Here is a 26121-nt window from a genome sequence, read left to right as displayed (position 1 = left end):
ACAAAAGTACAAAAGCAGGTTATGCTGAATTTGTATAAGACATAAGTTTGACCTCAGCTTCCACTTAGATTAGATTACATTACAGTGTGGAAACAGGCCCTTCGGCCGAACAAGTCCACACCGACCCGCAGCCCACCCATACCCCTACATTTACCCTTTACCTAACACTACGGGCAATTTAGCATGGCCAATTCACCTAACCTGCACATCTTTGTGACTGTGGGAGGAAACTGGAGCATCTGGAGGAAACCCACGCAGACACGGGGAGAACGTGCAAACTCCACACAGTCAGTCGCCTGAGGCGGGAACTGAACCCGGGTCTCAGGTGCTGTGAGGCAGCAGTGCTAACCACTGTGCCACCGTGCTGCCCACTAAACAACACTTGGAACAACACTTTAGGAGAGATGTGGAGACATTGGAAAAGGATGACAATGGTTCTGGGAATGAGAGATTTCAGATAGGAATATAGCTTGGAGAAATTGGGATTGGTTTTCTTGGAAAAGCTGAGGTTGAGTGAAAATCTGATAGAAGTATTCAAAATCATAAGAGGCCTGGAAAACTAGATAGGAAAAAAACACTTCCACAGATGAAGGAATCAAGAATAAGAGAGCAAAGATTGAAAGTAATTAGTTAAAAAAAATAGTAATATTAGGACAAGCATTTTCACATTAGTGGTTAAAGTCTGGAATATATTTCCCTGAGAGTGACAGAGGCAGCTATTGAAAAGGAATAATGTATATGGTTATAGGGAAAAGGCAGAAGAATGGCACTAAATGAGATGCCCATTTGGAGAGCCAATGCAGACAAATCAACTCAATGGCCTCCTTGTGCACTGTAAATATTCTGTATTCTGTTTCTACATTAGTCATCTTGGTTTTAGCATCTGAATCCCGAACATTGAGATTTACATGCATAGTTTAAAGTACACTATTCTTTCAGAAGAATCTCACTATTGCTGGTAACTATTTTGCCATGACTAAAACAATGAATTTCAATCCTTTATTTATCTGTGGTTTTAAATTTCATATTCCAGCAATCATGATCAGCATCAAATCTTAAAATCCTAATGACTTAAATACTTATTTAATAACATATTTTAGTGAAAGAAGGCTAAAGAAAAAACGCATTTTTATTCCATTTGGTTTTATTGATCTTTACCGATTTCACTGTAAATTAGCGTTTTGAGCCATTCTTCATTTCAAAAGTAAATTTGTTAGATAATCAGAGTGTCATCGCTGAGTCACTATAATTGCATTGTTCTGAAATGATTCAACCTTAAACAACCTTATAACTAAATTAAAGTTTCAATATTTACCTTTTTTCAATGTTTTATTGAAATGCAGTTTTTGTTTTAATTTTCAATTTTAAAAGTTCAATTACTGGTAGATACATGTATTGCAATTAAAATATTAAGAAAATGTAAGCATTTATTTGACTACAAGATACAAATTATTTTCAAAACATATTTATGTTTAAAATAAATTATTAACTTCATCGTTACAGTCTTGCCAAGGACTTTATCCCTTTTCCTGTTAATATTACATTTGACAAGCCATTGGACTGGCTCCTTGGGTTGCCACAGCTTACTGTATTGATTGACTTCCTTTGGAGTGAGAGAAATTGGGACAGAGAAACACAGCATCTCAGAAAGCTTAACACTAAGACTGAGGGAAAAGGGAAAAGAGACTAAGAGAGGGTGGAGAGACAGATGAGTGATCACGTAGAAATACAGGGGCAGGAGTTTCAGACGATGTGGTTTTCCGCCCCATCAACTCAGCATGGAATGCATATACAACAATATTGGCTCAGTCCAGGATTGCTAATTGGCTCTAGATAGGCACCCCTCACTTGGGGGGAGATCCCATCTCCGAGAGCTGCCTACCAATCTGCTTGTGCATTGGGATTGGGACTACAAGCTGTCCCGATATTTAAAGTCCCAGAGCTGAAAAATGTGTTGCTGGAAAAGCGCAGCAGGTCAGGCAGCATCCAAGGAGCAGGAGAATCAATGTTTCGTGCATAAGCCCTTCTTCTCCTGCTCCTTGGATGCTGCCTGACCTGCTGCGCTTTTCCAGCAACACATTTTTCAGCTCTGATCTCCAGCATCTGCAGTCCTCGCTTTCTCCTAATTAATGTCCCAGAGTCCAAAACCAGGTAACAGTAAAAAACAGTGGGTGTTCTTGAGGGAGAATTCAGACCTTTGACCCGGGGAGATACAAGGAGAGGATGGTCTTAATGGAGCAGCAAGGAGAATGGGAATGTGTGCATGGGGCAGACCTTGTAGGTGACCCAATGTGAAAATTCAGCAATTGCAAGATACACCCAAAGATTTGCCAAGCACATGTTCAATCCTAAACCCCTCCGATCAAATTGAAAATTGAGGCAGGAAATGGCCCCAGGTGTCCATTAGTTACCCACTTATGAGCTTATTTGGGTAAGGATGAGAGGGCTGGCAGAGGCTTTGCCTGTCCCAAACTCTGAACCTGCTAATATTAGTTTGAATAGATGTCTAAAAGTCAGCCTAAAGTCAGAAACATAAAGTATGATCATGCACTTCTCTGGAATGAACTGAGTCACACCACAACTTCCGATTTTTAGCAGGACTTCAAAATCTGCAGGTGCAGTGCCAGTCTGACTTTTTAATAGCTGCAGGTACCTCAGTGTTCTCAAAATCTAGATCAAGCTTATATAACTGAGATACAAAGAGCTATGAAGTACTGGGTGTGAGAAAGATTAAAGGAAGAAGAGAAGGAATGAAATGATGAAAGAAAATTTGAGAAAAGGAATAGAAAGGTTTGATGAGTGTTTGGAAGAGGAAGGGAATAAGAAAAGCAGAAATAGACAAGTGGGACAGGAGAAAGCAAATCAGATGGTGAAAATCAAAAAGAGAGACCAAGCAAATTAAACAGAAGGAACAAATTATGAGGGTGACAAAGGACTAGAGCAATTAAAAAGCATTGCCACTGTCCTCTAGAGTATAGCAGCCTATTGGTGTTAGTATTCCTACAAGTTGACATTAAATAGGTATAAGGAACATTATTTATTTTGTTGTCTATACACATCACATTTATGAGTTGAACTTCATTTCATAATAAATTCTGATTGTGCTTCAATTACCATTATTGGTTTGTCTCCTGTTAATTGAAGCCTGCACAGGCTTGGTTAATGATTTTTATTTGCACTTTAACAAAACTTTAATCATGCATGTGTACCACTGAATTCATTAAAATGCATCATTTATTCATGTGTTACTGCCAAGAACAGATTTGTAAATGTATCAGCGTACTGTGAGCCATCATGACTAACAAATGGAAATTACCTCATAAGTATACTGTATCATGTATTGTGACTAATAACTGACTGTGTTAACTAAAATTCACCAAAAGCATAAGAAATACTTTGTGGTGAACCTGTGTTTAGAATCAGTGTAATATAATAGGTAGATAGCTAGTCTGTTCCTATTTTACTAATGCATTTCGGCAGATCTGGTATATTATAGTTCTCATATCTGTGTACATCATTTAACCACACCTGACAATCAGTTCTGATCTTATCTAAGGCATGACATTTATTTACAATCACTCACTGGAGGAAGATTTAAGAATAGCAGTGCCATGTAGAAATCTGTAGTTATTGCTGTGAATACAACCCAAAGATAAAAGATGCCAGCCAAAGATAGGTTTAATGGATTGGGTGTGGCGGAGGGCTTGGTGGCAGTTCCTATGAATGGGATCATGGGGAGAGAGAGGAAACGGTATTTAGAGCAAGATAAAGAGCATTTTTAGTGGTAACTCACTTGTCCACACAGACTTGATCAAGTACTCAGTGCCTTTGGTGGAGGCTGCCCCCATCCAAGCCAACAAACAGCTTGTAGACTTTTTTTTTCCCTCTGGATCGTTAACGAACATTCAATGCTGGGGCAGAAAGGTCGTGTATGGATCTTTTTTGCATATAATTCAATTTCAGTGAAGGTAGGAAAGCATCAGGTATAGATACTTTCCCTCCCTGACTAACCAAATGCCCTTCCCACCTCTTAGGCATATTATATAAAATTTTCAAATTAGTCTGTAAAGTATGCCATGTTCACTCAGAGCTAAAGAGTGTTGCAACTAATTTGTTCCAAACAAGAATGTTTTTTGCAATTGGCAGCAAATGTTTGCAATTTCCTCTATAACAATGTAAATGTTATCATCATAATTGCTGAGTTACTTTCCATATAAACTTCAAAACATATTTTAAGTGTGCTGTTTCAAGATAATTGGTAGCAATAATGTAAAAAAGAACAAAAAGTAATAATAAGCTGTTTCACCACATGAAACAAAAGATGTGATTTCTTTTTTGGCAGAGAAAGAGAAATAGCTTTGTTAATGCTGTTTTTAACATTCAAGGTAGAATCTGAAAATTAATTTTCCACAAGACAGTTTGTGAAATGAAAATGTGTTACTAACAGCTACAGAACAACAGCCAATCATAATATGCCTACAATCATATTTGATTCATATTTCCCAAGATGCTAAATTACCACTTACTGTAGTAATTGATGAAAATTTCATGAATCCAGCTGTAGTTGAACAATACTTGCATAATGGCTCCACAAACCTGAAGGTTGTGATATACACACAAAATTCATTCTTAGGGAAAAATGTCTGTTTCACCACACTTTACTAGAAACAAACAACGACATATGATTTTTTTTCAGAGGTTTCTTCACCTCCTGCAGTTAAATACTATGGATCTCACATAAAGAAAGATCTTACGAGTTTGGTGGTTGTCTCTCACACTGCCTGAAGAAATGGTTAGAGACCACAACTGAATCTTAGGCAGAAGGCCCACTATCCTTTCTGCTCCTTAGGTCCATAAGACAACAGCAACAGGCCTCGATATGCTATTAGGTGCCCATGGCCAAAAGACTCTCTTGAAAGCAGCCAGCCAGTCAGAGGCCATCAGCTCCTGCGCATAGCAGTGTCAAGAGAAATCCATAGCTATTGCTCTAAACACAACCTAGAGAAGAATGACACTGGCCAAAGATAGGTGATTTAATGGATGGGGTGTGGTGGAGGAGGCTGGTGGCAATCCCTATGAGTGAGATCATGGAGAGAGAGAGAGGAAAGCGTGTTCAGAGCAAGACAAAGAGCATTCTTAGAGGCCACTCTCTTTTCCACATGGACTCCCTCAAGTATTCAATGCCTTTGATGGATGCTGCCCCATCCAAGCTAACAACCAACCGGTAGTCTTTTTTCCCTCTGGGTCATTAATGGAACATTCAGTAGTGGAGCAGGAAGATCAGGATCTTTTTGCACGGAATTCAATTCCAGTGAAGGTAGGAAAACATTAGGTATAGATATTCTTCCTCCCTGACTAATTAAATGCTCTTCCTGCCTTTTAACCCACCTCGTCTCGAACTGGAGGGTTCCACCAAAGTATTGCTTGTGTTGGTTTGCTTTAATAGAATCAATGAACATGCGGCAACTAACAGAAGATTGGTCTTGTGTGAGTTGGCTTCTCTTCTATTTATCAACCAACTGATATATGCTAAGCAAATGGAACCATAAGTTGAATTCAGTTAGATGGAGTCACAAATGCTTCCAACTGTACCTAATTTTCATAATGCAGTATGTTTATAACAATCAGTTGTACTTATCCATTTAAGACCTGTGATGTACAAAGAAAATGGGCTGAATTTTACCAAAAATCAGCTAAATGTCAGTTCTGGGGAGTTTCATGGAGGGTTTCTCTCTGTTAACCAAAGTGAATTACCTCAAGTATTTCTCTGTTGCTCACCTTATTATATACACCACACGCCTAAGGGCTTGTACTTGCATTATTGTGTGCTCACCAGCGGTGGTAATAGACATTATTGCAAGGATCTTCCAGAAGTTGGGCTATGAGTGCCATATTTAAAGCACAGTCTGCAAATCAGATCAAATGCTGCTATCCAGCAAAAAGTATTCACCATTCATGAAGTGGGTGGAAAACAATGAAGGAACATTTATGAGGGCATTTAGAAAGCACGAGTAACACTTCATTTGAAAAGAAATTGCATAGTTATAACTAAATTACTGTTTTACATCATCACCTTCCTGACTGACTATCGTAGTAAAGGTTTCTGCAGAATTAAGCTGCAGAGCGATACTACCTGTCTATTGTCTATACCATGTTAGAACTTTGTCTGAAGAACTCATTGTTGAATGTGGAAGCATCACATATTGAAAATCTTTAAATACTTGTTAATATTAAAACTTGAAACTTTATTGAATGACAGGAAAGCAAAAAAAGAACAAGCAGAAAAACTGCATTTGCTTTGGAGAATAAACAGGGCCTGCTTCCCTTTCAAGCAACGATGAAGTTGCAGTCAATGACTGATACAATACAAGGCAACACAATACAACTTTAGCAACAGGCCCTATGGCCCACCAAGCCTGCGCAGATTCCTATTCCTTATTTAGACCCGCTACTTACTGCGTGTGTATGGTTTCTATTTCTCTGTTTGCTTTGCTTTTATGTGTCATTCAAGATACGCCTTAAGCATTGCTAACCTACTTGCTTCCACCATCTCCACTGGCAGTGTGTTCCAGGCACCCACTACCCTCTCTGTGAAAAATTTTCCCTGCCCTTCTCCCCTAAACTTTCCCCCTATCACCTTGAACCTGTGCCCTCTTGCATTTGACCTTTTCACTTTGGAAAATGCTTCTGACTGTCCACACTATCTATGGCTGTCACAATTTTGTAGAACTCTATCAGGTTGCTTCTCAGCCTCCGTCTTTCCACTGAAAATGTTCTAAGTTTATCCAATCTCTCCTCATAACTAAAGCCCTCCAGAACAGGCAACATCCTGGTAAACTTTCTCTGCACCATCTCCAAAGCATCCATGTTCAACTGGTGGTGTGGTGACCAGAATAGCATGCAGTGTTCCAAATTTGGCCTAACTAAAGTCTTATACAGCTGTAACATAACTTGCCAACTTTTATATTCTATGCCTCAGACGATGAAGGAAAGTGTTCTGTATGCCTTCTTGACCACCTTATCCACCTGTGTTACCACTTTCAGGGATCTACAGCTCTGTACACCCAGATCCCTCTATATGTCAATACTCGTAAAGGTTCTGCCATTTATTGTATAATTCACACCTGAATTTGATCTTCCACAATGCATGACCTTGCATTTGTCTGGATTAAACTCCATCTGCCATTTCTCTGTCCAGTTCTGCAAACTATCTATGTCCTCCTGTATCCTTTGACAGTCCTCCTCACAATCTGTAACTCCACCAATTTTGGTGTCATCCATAAGCTTACTAATCAGACCCTCTACATTTTCTTCCAGGTCATTTATATATGATTAGAAGCAACATAGGTCCCAGCACTGATCCCTGCGGAACATCACTGGTTACTGATCTCTATTCCAAAAAGCACCCTTCCACCACAACTCTCTATCTTCTATTACCAAGCCAGTTTTGTGCCTGTCTAGCTGGCTCACCCCAAATCCCATGAGACTCTATCTTTTACACCAGGCTGCCATGAGATACCTTACCAAATGCCTTATTGAAGTCCATGTAGACAACATCCACTGCCCTTCCCTCGTCAACCATTCTTGTCACCTCTTCAAAAAACTCAAGTTGATAAGACATGACCTTCCTCGCTCAAATACATGTTGCCTATTACTAACAAGTTAATTCACTTTCAAATGTGAACAAGTCCGGTTTCTCAGCATTTCTTCCAACAGCTTCGCCACTACCAACATCATGCAAGCTAGCCTGCAATTGCCTGGATTATCTCTGCTTCCCTTCTTACACAAAGGAGCAACATTGGCCAATCTCCAGTCCTCTGAAAAGTCACCTCAGGCCAAAGACAATGCAATGATATCTGTTAAGGCCCCAGCTATTTCCTCCCTTGCCTCCTACAATATCTTGGGATAGATCCCATCCAGCCCTGTGGACTTGTCTACCTTAATACATCTCAAGATACCCAACGTTTCCTCTTTCGTTCTATTGACCTGCCTGAGAGTATTCTTACACCTTTCCCCAACCTCAACATCCCTCATATGCCTCTCTTTGATAAATAACACCCATTTCCGCTGGCTCCACACATAACCTCCCTCCTTTTACTCTTTCCCTAGCTACCCTCCTGGTCTTAATACATGTATAAAATGCCTTGGAATTCTCCCTAACCCTGCTGGCCAAGGACATTTCACAGCCCCTTTTGGCCCATCTAACTCTCTGTTTGAGCTCTTTCCTAATTTCTCTAGATTCGTCAAGGACTTTGAATGCTTTTAGACTTTAAGTGTGCTTCCTTTTCTTTTGACTGAGCTGATAATTTCCCCAAAATCCAAGCTTGTCATTCCTTCATTTTTACAGGAATACCCCTGTCCTGCACGCTAATCATCTGATTCTTAAAAGACTCCCATATTCAGATGTGGATTTACCCTCAAACAGCCAATCCCAATCCACATTCTCCAGTTCTTGTCTAATTCAGATATAGTTGGTATTCCTCCAATTTAACTCCTTCATTCATGGTTTATTCTTGTCCTTATCCATAAGTATCTGAAAACTTAACAGAATTATGGTAATTTATCCCAAAAATGCCACTACCCTTGTTGGATATCCAGATACTGTTTCCAAAAATCTCTCTTGGACATACCTAACAAATTGCTCCCTTGGTACTAAGGGAGTCCCGATTAATATTGAGGAAGTTAAAATCACTCCAAACAACCCTATTATTTTCACATCTTTCCAGAATCTGACTACATATCTCTTCCTCTATCGCCTGCTGGCAGCTAGGAGATCTGTACTACAATCCCAACATTGTGATTGAACCTTTCATATGCTTCAGCTTTACCCATAATACCTCACTGCAAGATCCATCTAGGGTGTCCTCCCTCAACAAAACTGTGATATTAACCAGTAATGCAACTTCCCCCATCTTATTTGCTTCCTCCTCTGTCTCGTTGAAAATATTGATATCCTGGAATATTAAGTTGCTAATCCTGTCCCTCATTCAACCATGTCTCTGTGATAGCAACAACATCATAAATCCATGCATGCATAATTTCATGATAACTTCACCAACATCCCATTTATTAGGAGCACTTGTTGCATCTTATCCTGCACCACTCAACCATGGTCCTCAGAAGACTGCTGGCGCTCTCCCAATTTGTCAGCCCTCGATCCCATCCCATCCCAACTTTGCCTGCTCCAGTTGTGCAGAGCACAGAATGCAATGATTATGTGGACTTTGTCTGGGGTGTATTACAAGTCCCCTCCTGACCGATCTAAGCATCGAATCTCATCTTTGGGACAGCTATTAGCTCCTCCATGATTGTGCTTGTGAGGAATGGTATTGTCTTTTCACTCAACTTCTGACAGTGGGTTCTGCAATGGAGTTGTCAGCCATGGTTGTAGAAGATATCCCTTCTTTCCCAGTAACCATTCACCAATGTAAGGCATCCACCCATCAAAATGAAGCCAGCCCTGAGAGTTACATATGCATCATGGCAGTTTCCAGCATATTTGATCTTATTTCAATATGCAGCAGAAGCCATGTCATGCCAGTAAAGTAGTAGATTATAACTGCTGTAGGAATACTGAAACCTTGTCCCATAACTCCATCACCCAAGAAAGGTAGCATATAAGAGCATGTTGGCAAGTACTGTAGTTCAAAGTAAGAGAAAATCAGTTCTGTATTTGTGTGAAGCCTATGAACACTTTGATTTCTTTTGTGAATTGTGGTGCATAGGTGGCACTTTTAAGATAATCTGTGATGATTTCTGTTTTATAGAAATGACTACCATTAATTAGCAATGACCAATGACATTGTCAATGACATAATTTATTACCAAGATTTGTATTCTGCACAACTGGTGACTGCAGGAATTTCACATTAAGAATTCTGTGATTGTAGATAAATTAATCCTGTATGGTGTAAGTGCTTAATTAATGCAATTATTCCTTAAAGGGCCTCGCATCACTCTCGTGTAGGGCCAGCATTCACATACAGAAAAAAACCTAATCCATTCACACCAAGCTATTTTTCATTTTCATTGCTAGTTTTCATTTCAGATGAGAATGGAAAGCCACCCAAGTTTTGAAGAGTAAGTTGCAAGGTCAACCTATGCATGTAGGTGATTCAAATCAATGTTTTGGGCAAAAGTCTTTCATGAGAAAAAGGGCTTTTGCCCGAAACGTCGATTTCGAAGCTCCTTGGATGCTGCCTGAACTGCTGTGCTCTTCCAGCACCACTAATCCAGAATCTGGTTTCCAGCATCTGCAGTCATTGTTTTTACCATGTAGGTGATTGCCTTCTCCAGCTCCCCCTCCGACCCCACACTGAACTCCCTGTTAACTCCATGAGTCCTAAGCTTTCCTACATCCACACCCAACTCTGTCCTATAAGAGTTCATCTTCCCACAATACCCATTGAGCCCCAAACCCATAGCTTATACATGTCAACCATCGTACAGTGCCCTCTCGCTGAAGCCAAGGCAATGTTGACAACAGTAACCCATGTCCTCCAATGCACTATCACCTGTGCTTCCAGCATGCTACCTCAAAGCCTCATAATTGACTTGCCCAACATTACCACCACAACAGTTGTCTTTGATAACCCACCCCACCCCCACTCCCATCCCAGACTGTAGTAATATGGAACTCCTGACCCTGATTGTCCCAAGCAGCTGACTTGTCATGTCTAAGCCCCTAGACTGAGAACGGATGATGACCTTGAGTGACAAGGGTGGAACCCCCTTACTGATAACAGTTCCTATTGACTTGACTGGGACTAATCTCTTAAATATTGAGACATGGCTGTTTGACTAAAGCACAGTCAGTGTGCGTGCCACATTAGCTGCTGACACATGCTGTAGGCAAGACATTGAAATAGCATGGTGCTATCTAGCAATCTATTCATCGTCTCAACTGATCATTGCTGACAAAAAACACAAGCTGCCTGAGTTGTGTCTGCACTAAAAAGCAAGATGAGACAATCACAGCAAGCCTGTAAGTTCTGAATAAGGCGGCAATGCGCAAAAAGGCAAGGCAGAGAGGTTGTAAACATCCAGGTTAGCAGAAAGTGAGTGAATGTTCAGACAAGAAACTAAGAGCCTTAAGATTCTATTCCTACGCAAGCATTTATGCTTGTCCCTGCACACAGCTGGCCTGTCAAAGCATTGCAATCAAAGCAATTGGTGTGCTCAATTGAATTGCTGAACTGTATTATAAGTGAGTTGGAGTTGTGCTGTGAAGAAGTGCTGAGGCTGGTCTTTATTTGATGCCAGTGTTGAGTTGAATTGAATTGAATTTATTGTCACATGTACTGAGGCACAGTGAAAAGCTTTGTCTTGCAAGCAATACAGGCAGATCACAGAGTTAAGCAGCATAGACAAGTAACTAATAGGTAAACAGTGGCAAAAACAAAAACACAGGTACAGGCGAATGTTAAGAGTTTGTGAGTCCATTCAGTATTCTAACAACAGTAAGGTAGAAACTGTTTTGAAACCAGCTGGTGTGTGTGTTCAGGTTTCTGTACCTTCTTCCTGATGGTAGAGGTTATAAAAAAACATTGCCAGGTGGGATGGATCTTTAAGAATGCTGGCGGTCTTTCCTTGACAGCGGGCCTGATAGATGGATTCTATAGGTGGGAGGTTGGTCCTTGTGATTGTCCAGGCCGAGTTCACCACTCTCTGTAACCGTCTCCAATCTTGAATGGTACAGTTGCCATACCAGGTAGTGTTACATCCAGACAGAATGGTCTCGATGGCGCACCTGTAAAAGTTGGCAAGGGTATTCACCATCATGCCAAATTTCCTCAGCTGCCAGAGGAAAAAGAGACATTGTTGGGCCTTTGCAACTGGTGCATCCAAGAAAGTTTATTGTGGATGACCACTCCCAGGAGCTTGACACTCTCCACTTGTTTCACCACTGTGCTGTTAATGTGTAGGGGGGCATGAGTAACATCCTGCTGAAAGTCAATAATGAGTTCCTATGTGTCCGTAGACTAAGGATGGAGCATATCCTAAAACATTGAGGACTTAGGGTGTAGCTTTGCTCGCTGAGCTGTAGGTTTGATATCCAGACGTTTCATTACCTGGCTAGGTAACATCATCAGTGGTGAGCTCCAAGTGAAGTGAAGCTGTTGTCTCCTGCTTTCTATTTATATGTTTGTCCTGGATTTGTGGTGATGTCATTTCCTGTTCATTTTCTGAGGGGTTGATAGATGGTATCTAGATCTATGGATTTGTTTATGGCGTTGTGGTTGAAATGCCAGGCCTCTAGGAATTCTCTGGCATGTCTTTGCTTAGCCTGTCCCAGGATAGATGTGTTGTCCCAGTCGAATTGGTGGGTTTTTTTCATCCGTGTGTAGGGCTACGAGGGAAAAAGGGTTGTGTCTTTTTGTGGCTAGCTGGTGTTCATGTATCCTGGTGGCTAACTTTCTGCGTGTCTGTCCTACGTAGTGTTTGTGGCAGTCCTTGCATAGAATTTTGAAGATGATGTTGGTTTTGTCCATGGGTTGTACTGGGTCTTTTAAGTTTGTTAGTTTTTGTTTGACAAAATTCCATGCAAGAACTGCTACAAGCACTACATAGGACAATCAGGAAGAAAGTTAGCCACCAGGATACACAAACACCAGCTAGCCACAAAAGGATACGGCCCTCTCTCCCTCATAGCCCTACACATGGATGAAAAAAAACACCAATTCGACTGGGACAACACATCTATCCTGGGACAGGCTAAGCAAAGACATGCCAGAGAATTCCTAGAGACCTGGCACTCCAACCACAATGCCATAAACAAACACACAGATCTAGATACCATCTATCAATCCCTCAGAAAATGAACAGGAAATGACATCACCACAAACCTCAGGAACCCCATCCAGGATAAACATATAAATAGAAAGCAGGAGACAATAGCTTCGCTTCACTTGGAGGTCGCCACTGATGATACCTAGCCAGGTAATGAAACGTCTGGATATCAAACCTACAGCTCAGCGAGCAAAGCTACACAGTAAACCTCAACCTGAGCTACAAACCTTCACAAACCTTGCACATTGAGGATTGCTGGCCAAGGTGGACCCTGGAGGAGCACGGAACCAGCTGCAGCTGTATGTACCCACTCAAACTTTCATGACAGGGCTTGTGCTATCTAGTTTTTCTCTATTGCCTGGTTACATAGAAAACAGCATATAAATTCAGTGATACTGAGTTGCTAATGAATGCATAGAAGCCTTACACCACTCACTTGTGAGAATTTTGACGGCCTGTTCAAACCTTAGGGAAAAAGTCAGATATTCTTTGCTCAATGCATGAATCTTATTCTTCTAAACTTGAATTTATTCCGAACTGACCTACCATTACCCACAGACAGCGAGCAAGCTAATATTTTGAGTCTAGATGATTCTTCATCAGAGTTGAGGTGAAGTGTGGAGGGACAGCATTTATGCTAGAGTTTGGGTTGGGGGTAGTGGAGAGAAAATGTTAGTAGTTTACATTAAGTGATCGGAATGTGAGAATGGCAGAATAATGGTGTGATTCCTGCCAGACTTGAAAAGACAGTAAGTGGGATGGGGGAGGAGAGGACATGATAACAAGCTAAAAGAAAGAAAAGCAATGGTTTACAATTTAAAGGTGTTGAACTCTAATATTAAAGTCCTAAAGGCTGTAAAGTTCCTAGTCTGAAGATGACGTGTTGTCCTTCCAGTTTGCGCTGTGATTCACTAGAACATTTCAGCTTGCCGAGGACAGACATATCGGCATGTGAGCAGGATGCTGTGTTAAAATGACCAGCTACAGGAAGGTCGGGGATCCTGTTTGCTCACAGACTGGAGGTGTTCTGCAAAGTAGTCACCCAGTCTACGTTTGGTTTCTCCAATGCAGATTAGGCCACATTGGGTGCAGCAAATACAATACGCAAGATTGGAGGAGGTACAGATGAAGTTCTGCTTCATCAGGAAAGACTGTTTTGGCCCTTGGATGGTGAGCAGGGGGGAGGCGAAGAGGCAGGTGTTGTACCTTCTGCGGTTACTTGGGGACATGCTGTGGAGAGAGTAGGGTGGTGTTGGTGGTTGTGGAATGGACTAGTGTCCTGGAGGGAACGATCCCTGTGAAATGCAGATAAGGGGAATGTGTTTGGTAGTGGCATTCTGCTGAAGTTGTCTGAAGTGGAGGAGAATGATCCTTTGAATACAGAGGCTGGTGGAATGAAAAGTGAGGACAAGGGGAACCTGATCACACTGTTGTGAATGATAGGAATGGGTAAGGGTGGAAGCACGGTTGGTAGGTTGGATACGTTTGAAGGCCCTGTCAATCACAGCAGGTGGGAAAGCACCGTCACGGAAGAAGCAAGCCATGTCAGCAGCACTGTTTTGGACATCATCCAAACAGATGGGATATAGCTGAAGGAACTAGGAGAATGGGTTGGAGCCCCTGCAGGATGTGGGGTGTGATGAGCTGTAGTGAAGGTAGCTTTGGGAGTCCATGGCTTTGTAGTGCACAATTTATTTCCCGAAATCGAGACAGAAAGGTTAAGAAAAAGAAGGGAAGTGTCGGAAATGAATGTTGTGAAAGTTATAGGGGGTGGAATTTGGAAGCAAAATGAATGAAGTTTTTAAGATCCTGGCGGGAGAATGAAGTGGCATCGAAGCAATCATTGATGTACCAAAACAAAGGTGTGGGAGGAGACTAGTGTAAGACTAGAACATGAATTGTTTCACATACCCCATAAAGAGGCAGACAAAACTGGGACTCATGTGGGTGCATTGACTTGGCGGAACTGAGATGAATTATTTCCCATCACTCACAACAGTGAGATCAGGTTCCCCTTGTCCTCACTTTTCATTCTACTAGCCTCCACATTCAAAGGATCATTCTCCGCCATTTCAGACATTTCCAGCAGAAAGCCACCACCGAACAAATCTTCTCCTCACTTTCCTGTCTATATTTCACAGGGATCATTCCCTCTGGGACACCCTAGTTCATTCCACAATCACCAACACCACCCCACCCTCCCCACGGCACCTTCTCAAGTAATCGCAAAAGGTATAACACTTGCCTATTCACCTCCTCCCTGCTCACCATCCAAGGGCCAAGACAGTCTTTCTAGGTGAAGCAGCATTTCATCTGTACCTCTTCCAATCTTGTCCATTGTATTTGCTGCACCCAATGTAGCCTAATCTACATTGGAGAAACCAAATGTAGACTGGGTGACCACTTTGCAGAACACCTCCAGTCTGTTCACAAGCAGGACCCCCGACCTTCCCCCAGCTGGTCATTTTAACATAGCATCCTGCTCACCTGCCCACATGTCTGTCCTCTGCATGCTGCAGTATTCCAGTGAAACAGAATGCAAACTGGAGGAACAACATGTCATCTTCAGACTAGGGACTTTACAACCGTCGGGACTTAATATTGAGTTCAATACCTTTAAATTGTGAACCATTTCTTTCCTTTTAGCTTGTTATCATGTTCTTCCCTCTTGCAACCTATTTACTGTACTTTCAAATCTGGCACAAGTCACACCATTTTTTTGCCATTTTCGCATTCTGATCACTTAATGTAAACTACTAATAATATTTACCATTACCCATGTCATTAAGGCAATCGAAAATTCTACCCAATGTATTTTTTTAAAAAATAAATATTACATTTGTGATACTAACTTTATGGGGCACTAACTCTATTAAGAGATGAGAACTGAAGTTGGTTCCTATTAAGATATCAGTATTAACAGGAACTAATGTTGGGAAAATTGATGGGATTGAAGGCTGACAAATTACCACAGCTTTATAACCTACATCCTGGAGGACTTAAGCAAGTGGCCCTAAAAATGGTGATCATCTTTCAAGATTCTGTAGACTTTGGAGCAGTCCTATGGATTAAAGAATAGCTGATGGAACTCCACCTTTTCAAAAAAGGAGGTATGCAAAAAAACTAAATTACAGATCTGTTACCGTGACATTGGTACTGGGGAAAATGCTAGAGATGATTACAAAGGATTTAGTAATAGAACACTTGGCAGGTTTGGACAGAATCAGCATGGATTTATGAAACGGAAATCATACCTGACAAACCTATCAGATTTTTTCATGGATGTAACTAGTAGAATTAATTGGGGAAACCAGTGAATGTGGTTACTTGGACGTTCAGAAAGCTTTTCATAAGGTCTCATAAGAGATAGCATGTAGAATTGGGCACAGGGGATTGGGGTAGTGTACTGACATTAGTAGAGAACTGGTAAGCAGATAGGAACCAAAGAGAGTAAATGGACCATTTACAAATGGAAGCTAATGACTAATGAGAAACTGCAAGAATCAGTACTTGGACACCAGCTATATGTGCAGAATGGCAACACAGTGGTTAGCGCGGCTGCCTCACAGCACCAGGGATGCAGGTTTGATTCCAGTCTTGGGTGACTGTCTGTGTGGAGTTGCATGTTCTCCCTGTGTCTGTGTGGGTTTCTGCCAGATGTTCTGGTTTCCTCTCGCACTCCAAAGATATGTAAGTTAAGTGGATTAGCCATGCTACGTTGCCCCATAGTGTCCAGGGATATGCAGTCTAGGTGCATTAGCCATGGTTAATGTGGGGCAATGGTGATAGGGTGGGATGATGTTTGGAGGGTTAGTGAGACTGGATGCGCTGAATAGCCTCTTCATGCACTGTAGGGATTCTATTCACTTCATATGTTAATGATTAGATGAGGGGAAAAAATGCAATATCTTCAAGTTTGCAGATGACACAAAGGTTGTAGGAAGGGTGAACTGTGAGGAGGATGCAGGGATTTTTACAAGTTGAGTGAGTCAACAAATGAATGGCACAATAAGTATAATGTCGGTAAATGTGAGGTTGTTCACTTTGGTAGCAAAAACACGAAGGCAGATTATTGTCTGAGTGTTGACAATTTGGGAAATGAGAAAGTGGAACAAAACCCGAATGTCTTTGTATACCAGTCTCTGCAAGGAAGTATGCAAGGTCCAACAGGTAATAAAGAAGGCAAATTGCATATTGCTAGCCATAGCAAAAGGGTTCAAGTACAGCAGCAGGGATGTTTTACTGAAATTTTGGGGGACTCTGGTGAGACCACACCTGGATTGTACAGTTTGGTCACTTATCTGAGAAAGGATGTTCTGGCTATGGAGGGAGAGCAATGAAGGTTTCCCAGACTGATTCCTGGAATGACAGGACTGACATATGAAGAGAGACTGGATTGGTTAGGATTATATTTAGGCAAAAATGAGGACTGCAGATGCAGGAGATTAGAGTCAAGTGTGTGGTGCTGGAAAAGCACAGCAGGTCAGACAGCATCCGAGGAGCAGGAGAATTGACATTTCGGGCAAAAGCCCTTCATCAAGAATGAGGCTGTGAGCCTCGAGGGTGGAGAGATGAGTGGGGCTGTGGGGGGAAGGTAGCTGCGAGTGCGATAGGTAGATGGAAGTGGGGGTAACGGTGTTAGGTCGGAGAGGAGGGTGGAGTGGATAGGTGGGAACGAAAATGGACATGTAGGACAGGTCATGAGGGTGGTGCTAAGTTGGAAGGTTGGAGGTGTAATAAGTTGGGGGAGGAGAAATGAGGAAACAAGTGAAATTCACATCCTCCTCTTACTGCCTCCTCGACCACGACCTCATCTCCCATCACCAAACCATCATCTCCCAGACCCTACACAACCTCATCACCTCAGGGGATTTCCCACCCACAGTGTCAAACCTCATAATTTGGGAATCCCTCACCGCCCGGTCCTACCTCCTACCCAAGATCCACAAGCCTGACTAGCCCAGCTTACCCATTGGCTCTGCCTGCACCTCCGTCACCGAACCCATCTCCACATACCTTGATACTGTCCTATCTCCCTGGTCCAGGAACTCCCCACAAACATTCAGGACACTACCCACGGCCTCCATCACCTCCAAGACTTTTGTTTCCCTGGCACCCAATGCCTCCCCTTCACACGGACATCTAGTCCCGATACACCTCCAACCGCCATGACCAGGCCTTCAAACCCTCTGTTTCTTCTAATCCCAATGTCTCCACCAGTACCCCTCCATTGATACTCTCATTTGTTTGGCTGAACTGGTCTTCATCCTCAATAATTTGTCCTTTGAATCCTCCTACTTCCTCCAGATGAAAGGAGTAGCCATGGGCACACGCATGGACCCCAGCTATGCCAGTCTCTTTGTCAGTTACATAGATCGGTCCATCTTCTGCATTTACAATGGCACCATTCCCCCACCTCTTCCTTCGCTACATTTATGACTGTATTGGCACCATCTTGTACTGCCACGGGGAGGCTGAACAGTTCATCAACTTCCCCAACATATTCCACCCCGATTTTAAGTTCACCCGGCAAGTGGGCTCTGGCAATTGATGTGGGTGTCATTAGGTCTCAATGGCACCACTGCCACAGAGGCCCAATAGCAAAAGGGCAGCACAGTGGTTAGTACTGCTGCCTCACAGTGCCAGAGACCCAGGTTCAATTCCACCCTCAGGCTAATGACTGTGTGGAGTTTGCACATTCTGCCCATGCATGGGATTCCTCTGGGTGTTCCGGTTTCCTCCTAAGTCCAAAGATGTTCAAGTTAGGTGGACTGGCCGTGCTAAAATTGCCCATAGTGTCCAGGGATCCTCTGACGAGATGGATTAGGCATGTGAAATGCGGGGTTACAGGGATAGAGTAGGGATGGGTCTAGGCGAGATGTTCATCGGAGGGTCAGTGTGCACTTGATGGGTTGACTGGCCTGCTTCCACATTGTAGGGCTTCTATGATAAAGTCCCAAGTTTGAGGCCCTCCCACGCCCCCTGAAAAAAATAATTTGGAATGTTCGAGGAGGCCACCAGGTTTCAATTGGGCAGTTTCCATACATGTAGACAGTGCTGCTCAGGCAAAATGTCTTCAAATTATCACTTATTTACTCAATTAGACTCCTTATCTGTCTTGTTTCCCACTGATAGCAAAATGGCATGGTGAGGGTGATATTAAGTACACCTTGTTTTTTCTACCTGAACCAACCTCCACTTTGCCAAAAGTTGGTGAATCCTAGTCATAGGGACTTTGCGACATAAAAGGAGGCCATCAAGTCCATGCCAACACTCTTTGTGCTGTAGTGCTATATTCCAGTAGTCTCACAGGTTTATTTCCTTCAAGCGCCTGTCTAACTTTCTTTTGAAATCATTGATTGTCTCCACTTCCACAAACCTTGAAAGCTACAAGTCATTATGATTAATTGTGTACAAACATTCTTCCATTTATCACTCATATCTCTTACTTAAAACCTTAAATATGTGTGGCCTAATAATGGTAGTAATCAGCTAATGTGAAAAGCATTCTTATATACCTTACCTAAACTTGCTGTAATCTTCTATACTCTTTCAGATCTCCCTTCATTTCCTTTACTCCAAAGAGGAAAAACCTCAGATTCTCTAACCAGAGTTTGAGACTAAATTTTCTGTGTCCTTGTCTCAAGCCATTTTCATTCCTTCTGGAAATGTCCTGATAAGCCCCTTGATATTCAGCACTGGCAGTCTTTTAAACATACTACCAGCATCTTCAGTGGTTTGAAGTCATGCTACCTGAATTGAATTGAATTTATTGTCACGTGTACCAAGGCGCAGTGAAAAGCTTTGCCTTGTGACAATACAGGCAGATCACAGAGTTAAGTAGCATAGATAAGTAACTAATAGGTAAACAGTGGCAAAAACAAAAACACAGGTCCAGGCAAATGCTAAGAGTTTGTGAGTCCTTTCAGTATTCTAACAACAGTAGGATAGAAACTGTTTTGAAACCAGCTGGTGCATGTGTTCAGGCATCTGTACCTTCTCCCCGATGGTAGATGTTGTAGAAAAACATTGCCAGGATGGGATGGATCTTTGGGAATGATGGTGGCCTTTCATTGACAGCGGGCCTGGTAGATGGATTCTATAGATAGGAGGTTGGTCTTTATGATTGTTCGGGCGAGTTCATCACTCTCTGTGACTGTCTCCGATCTTCAATGTACAGTTGCCATATCAGGTAGTGAGACAGAATGCTCTTAATAACGCACCTATAAAAGTTGGCAAGGGTATTCGCCGCCATGCCAAATTTCCTCAGCTGCCTGAGGAAGAAGAGACACTGTTGGGCCTTTGTAACCAGTGCATCCACATGAAGAGTCTACGAAAGCTTGTTGTGGATGACCACTCCCAGGATCTTGGCACTTTCCAGTCGTTCCATCTCAGTGCTGTTAATGTGTAGGGGGGCATGAGGAACATCCCGCCAAAAGTCAATAATGGATTCCTTGGTTTTGCCAGCATTGAGAGCTAGGTTGTTCTCAGTGCACCATTTTCCCAGGTCTTCCACTTCCCATCTGTCGTCTGTTTCGTCGCCATCTGAGATTCGACCGACTATTGTGGTGTCATCAGTGAACTTGTAAATGGCATTAGTCTGGTATTTGACAACACATTCATGGGTATATAATGAGTGCAGTAGGGGGCTGTGCAGTGTTGAGTGTTAGTGAGGATGAAATATTGTTCTCAGTGTTCACTGATCGCGGCCCGTGGGTCAGAAAACTGAGGATCCAGTTGCAAAGTGGGCTTAGTCCGAGATTACTAAGTTTAATAATCAGTCTTGAGGGGATAATAGTATTGAAGGTTGAACTGTAATCAATGAGTAGGATTCTTACATAGCTGTTCTTGGTGTCAAGATGTTCTCGGGAGGAGTGAAGGGCAAGTTGTATGGCATCTGATGTGGATATATTGGCCTACTAGGCAAATTGGAGTGGGTCAAGAGTAGTGGGGAGGCTGGAGTTGATTAATGCCATGATCAGCCTTTCAAAGCACTTCATGACCACCGAAGTTAGGGCCACTGGGTGGTAGTCATTGAGACATGCTGCATGAGCCTTCTTAGGCACAGGGATGATGTTAGCCAATTTGAAACAGGCAGGAACAGGTTGAAGATGTCCGCGAAGACCTCTGCCAGTTGATCCAAGCATGATCTGAGTGCACAGCCTGGTACTCCGTCTGGTCCCATCACTTTCCTTGGACTCACACAAAGGAAAACTGATCTGACCTCTGATGAAGTGACTGTTGGGATGGGTTTGTCGAAATTCTGCTCAAAGCGAGCATTGAAGGCTGTGAGACGATCTGGGAGGGATGTGTCATTGTCTGCTATTTTGCACAGTCTCTTTTTAGAACCTGTGATGTCACTCAGTCCTTGCCATAGTCGCTAGGTGTCTGGCTGGGTCTCTAGTTTGGATCGGTATTGGTCCTTGGCTGTCTTAATGGTTCTGTAAAGGTCATACTTGAATTCTTTATATTTGAGTGGGTCTCCTGATCTGAAGGCCTTACACCTGATTTTTAGCAGGTTCTGTATGTCCTGATTCATCCAGGGTTTCCTGTTGGGGAACACCCGGATTGACTTCCTCGGTATGCAGCCCTCCACACACTTGCTGATAATGTCTGAGACAAGTCTGTGACCTGTTGTAGTCTTTTAGCGCTACTATTCATTCGCTTTCCTTTGACTGGGTGTAAGGGTCTAATTGCTTTAGAGTGGCAGAGGATCCACTAATACTAACATTTAATAAGATGCTTTTGGCTTAACAAAATATTATTTAGTGCACAATAGCAATTAGATACAAGGTTACATTAGTTGATATCCATTATTACTAAGACTGTGAGGAGACCAGTGGATGTCGGTCTTCACTTCATGAGATCCCAAAATGTTTTGCTTTACCCACAACACTCAAGCCACTATGTATCATCAGATTGGTTGGAGCTTAATGCAGTCTACAACATTAACTTGCGCAGCATCATCTTATCTATTACCTTTCTTCCCTCCTTTGAACCCTTACTGGCTGTCCTTCACGCCTGCTTGAAAATCACCTGTGGCCAGGTAATCCCTGCCTACAGAAGTTCCTGCATTTGGTCCTGAGAGTAGCCAGAAAATTCTGGGCAGAAACTGCTGATGGACGAACCACAACCAGTAAGTAGAGGGGGGGTGGGGGGTGGGGGAACATAATAGTTTGGCGGATGATGGGAGGCTGCAGAAAAAAATCAGAGCATTAGTGACAGAGGTGAGAGGTCATAATGTTGGTTGGAGTGTTTGGACAAGTTAGAGCTTGGGTTGACATATCAGTGAAAATTGATTGAGGGAGATTGATGGTGAGAAATCAGAGTGTGAATTAGGTGGAGTGAGATCAAACTGCAGGTTGTGGAGGAATTTGGAGCACAGGTCTGGGATCAGGTTTGCTTGAGGGGCATGTTGGAAATTTAAGTATGAATAGAACAGAGAACTCAGCATTTCATAAACCAGAAAAGCAGTGCTGAATTATGAAAAATGGTTCAGAGATCTTTGTTTAGACACTTGTTTTATAGAAAATAATTTAAACTTTTTTATCTCATGGCACACTGAAGCTGCTTTTGGAACCAGTTACTGTTGGGAAAAAGAACAGCAAAAATGCTATCTTTAGCAAATTTGCTCAGTTTATTCTGTGCAATTCATGACAGTAATTGGTGGCACTAGCATATAATTATAAACAAAGTAAATACAAACCAAATATATGCAGGTTAGGTGGACCGGCCATACTGAAGTTCTATAGTGTTCAAGGATGTGTAGGCTAGTTGCATTAGCCATGGTAAATATGTGGTTATGGGATATGATAGGGGCTGGGTTTGGGTGGGATGCTCTTTGGAGAGTTAGTACAAACACAATAGACTGAATGGCCTCCTTCTGTAGGGATTCTATGACTTGAAATGATTTGTAGAAATATCTGCATGTAATAATGGTCCTTAAATTCAAAATCAATTTCATTCTTGTGAATTGCTTCAAATTTCTGTCATTAAACAACAATTTTGCTGGAACTGTAGAAAACACTAGTTAGGCCACAGACTAGGGTATTGTGTGCAGTTCTGGAATCCACGTTATAGGAGGGAATGTGAAAGTATGTGAGAGGGTGCAAAGGAGATGTATCACAATGTTGCCTGGGCTAGAGAGTTTCAATTATGAAGAGATTGGACAGACTGAGATTGTTTTCCTTAGAATGATTGAGATGTATAAAATTATAAGTGGCAGTGATTGGGTAGACAGGAAGAAACATTTCCCTTTGATGAGGGATCAATGACTGGGAGCATTGATTTAAGGTAAGGGGCAGGGAGTTTAGAAGAAATGTGAGGAAATTATTTTTTACCCAGAGAGGGTGGTGGAAGCAGAAACCCTCAACATTTAAGAATCACTCCGATGTGGACTTGCAATGCCAAGGCATGCAAGTCTATGGGCCAAGTGCTGGTTAATGGGATTAGAGGAGTTAGGTGATTGTTTTCGATTGCTGTAGACACGATAGGCCAAAGAGCCATTTTCTGTGCTATTGATCTCCATGACTATGATTCCAAGTATAGTTTCTTTTTTACTTTTTGAAGTTCTCCCCAGTTCTAACAAATAGAAGTGGATGACTGTTGAAAGGTAAAGAATAGAACATGCTCTGACTTATATCTCAAATGGCAGTCTTATTCTAAATACCAACATATATTTAGTCCCTAATGTTCTTACCTTTGTCTGAATTTTCTGTAACAAATTTATGTACTGTGAATAGCTATGCAATGGCATTTAATTGAAAAGTTTTACTTTATGGTTATCATATAATTCCATTAAGCATTTTAATTAAGCATGTCTAACCTAAATACTTACATGGATTGAGGGTGTGGTATTAGAGCTGAAATATTTGACAAGATTGTTCTTTTATATTCTCTAACATTTCAACAGGTGCAGAGTGCACATTAACTGCTCAAGAATCCTTATACCCTGCTGATGTAAAATGGTACCTTTGTGTTATTTTTTCAGGTTTTCATAGAATAATAAACTGTCTATAATTTTTATTCTCATGTACATTTATGAAACATTTCTTCTGTTACAGTGCTGGTCCTAAAGGAGACAATATTTATGAATGGAGGTCAACAATCCTGGGACCCACAGGTTCAGTTTACGAGGGTGGTGTCTTCTTCTTAGATTTCACATTTTCACCTGACTACCCCTTCAAGCCGCCCAAGATGTGTATTCCTGAAAAGCAATTTAGCTCAAAAACAAGCAGTAATTAAACAATGTAAACTACATGGTAATAGGAAGTATTTTGAACCACATAATGGTTTTCAATGTTTCTAAATCAAACTTACCATTCTAGTCCTTTTAGATTGATTCCCACTAAAAATTCTCATACTGTACCACCAGATTCTACCAAGCTGAGGATATTAATATTAGAAATTTCTTTGCAAAAGGCATTCTTCACTCTTTCTTTCTTCCTCCTATTTCTCTTTCAGTCTCTCCTTCCTCACATCTGTTTCTCACTCTTAAAAGTAAACTGCTGAACAATAAGTACAAAGTTAGAAATCACACAACACCGGGTTATAGTCCAACAGGTTTATCTGGAAGTACTAGTTTTTGGAGTGCTGCTCCTTCATCAGGTAGCTGTGGAGCAGGATCATAAGACACAGAATTTATAGCAAAAGATCACAGTGTCATGCAACTGATACGATATATTGAACAAACCTAGATTGCTAGGCAAAAGTGAGGACTGCAGATGCTATAAACCAGAGTCTAGATCAGAGTGGTGCTGGAAAAGTACAGCAGGCCAGGCAGCATCTGAGAAGCAGGAAAATCGACGTTTCAGGCAAAAGCCCTTCATCAGGAATAGATCTTCTATTCCTGATGAATGGCTTTTGCCCGAAACGTTGATTTTCCTGCTTCTCAGATGCTGCCTGGCCTGCTGTACTTTTCCAGCACCACCCAAACCTATATTGCTGTTACATCTTTCACCTTTTAGAATGGGTTGCAGGTTTCATTTCGTTAATGTGGAAAGACTTAACAGCAATCTAGGTTTGAGAGTGTGGTGCTGGAAAAGCAGAGCAGGTCAGGCAGCATCTGAGGAGCAGGAAAATCAACGTTTCGTGCAGGAGCCCTTCATCAGGAATGAGCAATCTAGGTTTGTTCAATATATCGTATCAGTAGCACGACAATTTCAGGTTGAGTACATGATTCTTTGAAATTTGCATCACATGTAGACAGGGTGGTTAAGAAGGCATTTAGCATGCTTGCCTTCATTGCTCAAACCTTTTGAGTACTGGATGTGGGATGTCATGTTGAAGTTGTACAGGACTTTGGCGCCTTTTCTGAAATACTGTGTAAAATCCGGTCGCCCTGCTATAGGAAGAATATTATTAAATTGGAGAGAGTTCAGAAAATATTTACCAGGATGTTGCCAGGAATGGAAGGTTTGAGTTATGAAGATTGGCTGGATAGGCTGGGACATTTTTCACTGGAGCATAGAAGGTTGAGGGGTTACCTTATAGAGGTTTATAAAGTCATGAGGGACATAAATAAAGTGAGTAGCGAAGGTCTTTTAACCAGCAATGAGCGAGTTCAAAACTAGGGGCATATTTTTCAGGTGAGAGGAGAAATATTTAAAAAGGACATTAGGGGAAACTCTATTTTAGAGAGAGAGTAGTTCATATTCGGAATGAACTGTCAGAGGAAGTAGTGGTTATAGGTTCAGTTACAACATTTAAATTACATTTGAAAAAGTCCTTGAATAGGAAAGGTTTGGTGGATTTGGGCCATAAGTAGGCAAGTGAGACTAATATGGTTTGGGAACATTGTCAGCATGGACCAAAGGGTCTGTTTCCGTGCTGCATGACTGTATAACTCTGATACATGAAGCTGACAGGCTAACTTGAAGAGGTTATCGAAAAGCTACACAGGAATCCATGTTTTATAAAGAAGCAGATAAAGCAAAGTTATGCTAAATCATTATAAATTACTTATTAGGCCCCAGTTGGATTATTGTATCCAATTCTAGGCACATTATTAAAAGATGTTGAGAGTGTGGTGCTGGAAAGGTACAGCAGGTCAGGCAGCATCCAAGGAGCAGGAGATTCAACATTTCGGGCATGAGCCCTTCATCAGGAATGAGGCTTGTGGGCCGTGGGGCTGAGAGCTAAATAGGAGAGGGTGGGGGGGTGGGGCTGGAAGGTAGCTGAGAATGCAATAGGTAGGTGAAGATGGGAAGAAGGTGATAGGTTGGAGAGGAGGGTGGAGTGGATAGTTGGAAAAGACGATGGTCAAAAGAACAGTGCCGAGTTGGAGGCTTGGGACTAGGATAAGGTGGGGGGAGGGGAAATGAAGAAACTTTA

The 26121-nt window shown here is 41.9% G+C and overlaps 1 protein-coding gene across 1 annotated transcript in view; it reads left to right on the top strand.

Annotated features, from left to right (window-relative positions):
- Positions 1-26121, top strand: part of LOC140480418 (ubiquitin-conjugating enzyme E2 E2-like) — a 223717-nt gene that overhangs the window by 151552 nt on the left and 46044 nt on the right. The window contains 1 exon segment of the mRNA XM_072575254.1: positions 23853-23983. Within this exon segment, the coding sequence (XP_072431355.1) occupies positions 23853-23983 (131 nt within the window).

This window comes from Chiloscyllium punctatum, chromosome 8 (genome assembly GCF_047496795.1).
Source record: "Chiloscyllium punctatum isolate Juve2018m chromosome 8, sChiPun1.3, whole genome shotgun sequence".
In the NCBI taxonomy this organism is placed as follows: domain Eukaryota; kingdom Metazoa; phylum Chordata; class Chondrichthyes; order Orectolobiformes; family Hemiscylliidae; genus Chiloscyllium; species Chiloscyllium punctatum.
This window is presented reverse-complemented; position numbering and strand designations above follow the sequence as displayed.